Here is a 1252-nt window from a genome sequence, read left to right as displayed (position 1 = left end):
TATGCGACACATAAGCCACCAGAGAAAAACGACGTAAATAAAGTGTCATATCACTTTTCGAGTACTAACGTCACTACTCTCCTCCCAACGGCGGTAGTACCCATATATTGTGATGGCGAATATCATAATATTCGCGCTCTGGTGGATCAAGGCTCACAAAAAACGTTTGTATCATCCCGGATACAGAAACTCTTGCGCTNCAGAAACTCTTGCGCTTGCCTATGACAGATGCTCTATTCGAGATTTCTGGAATGGGTGGAATGGTGGTACAAAATTCAAAGAAAATGTGCGAAATCACACTCTGCTCAGCAGATCGAGCCCAGAAAATAAAGACCCAAGCCATTATTTTGCCCCAATTGACTCATTTTCTACCTACAACCAATATGTCTTATATTAACTTAGAAGAGATAAAACGATTAAGGCTCGCCGATCCCAACTGTTTCACCCCAAATAAAATAGATATGGTAATCGGAAGTGACCTAATCCCCCGAATTCTCCGACAAGGGCTGCAACAAAACATAAGCAGAAGTCTCATAGCGCAGAACATGATATTTGGATGGATTCTGAGCGGCCCAATCCAGGAGAGGATCTCCACCTTTACCACCCAGGTAACCGAACCCCAGGAGGAATCGTTGAACTCACTGCTGAAGAAGTTTTGGGAACAGGAGGAAGTAGCTGTCACGCAACCCCGTTCAAGTGAAGAGGACTTCTGTGAGGACCTGTATCGACGCACAACAATCCGGCAGACAGACGGACGATACATTGTGAAACTACCCATCAAACCCGAACTCCCAGACATCATGACTCTAGGACACTCTCGACTAGCAGCGCAGCATCAGTACATCAGCATCGAAAGGACTCTGGAGAAAAACCCTGACCTCTGCAAAAGGTACTCAGAAGTTCTGGAGAAGTACATCACCATGGACCACATGGAGCCCACCTCATCCCAAGAAGTCATCAATGGCGGTAAATACTTCTCCTTTTATTTACCGCACCACGCTGTCATAAAACCAGACAGCAAAACAACAAAAGTACGCGTAGTCTTCAATTCTTCCAGAATATCGCACTCGGGAAACTCATTGAATGGCCTGCTATACACTGGCCCAACCCTTCAAAACGACTTGATGCTCATCATTCTTCGATGGCGCCTCTACAAGTTCGTTTTTAATGGCGACATCGAAAAAATGTATCGCCAAATTCTCGTCCACAAGGAAGATCAAGACTTCCAAAGAATCGTCTTTCGTAGGTCCCC

At 45.3% G+C, this 1252-nt stretch overlaps 1 protein-coding gene across 1 annotated transcript; it reads left to right on the top strand.

Annotated features, from left to right (window-relative positions):
* Positions 1-383: 383 nt before the first annotated feature.
* On the top strand, positions 384-966 carry LOC108356254 (uncharacterized; the record flags this gene model as incomplete). The annotated part of the gene is made up of 1 exon (XM_017607372.1): positions 384-966. A coding segment is annotated over exon 1 (583 nt), but the record flags the coding sequence as incomplete, so codon positions are not given.
* Between the last annotated feature and the right edge of the window lie 286 nt (positions 967-1252).

Source organism: Rhagoletis zephyria, unplaced genomic scaffold, assembly GCF_001687245.7.
Source record: "Rhagoletis zephyria isolate East Lansing unplaced genomic scaffold, Rhagoletis_zephyria_1.1 Rzeph_scaffold_56031, whole genome shotgun sequence".
Classification (NCBI taxonomy): Eukaryota; Metazoa; Arthropoda; class Insecta; order Diptera; family Tephritidae; genus Rhagoletis; species Rhagoletis zephyria.
The sequence above is the reverse complement of the archived record's forward strand: the minus strand, read 5'-3'. Positions and strand labels throughout refer to the sequence as shown.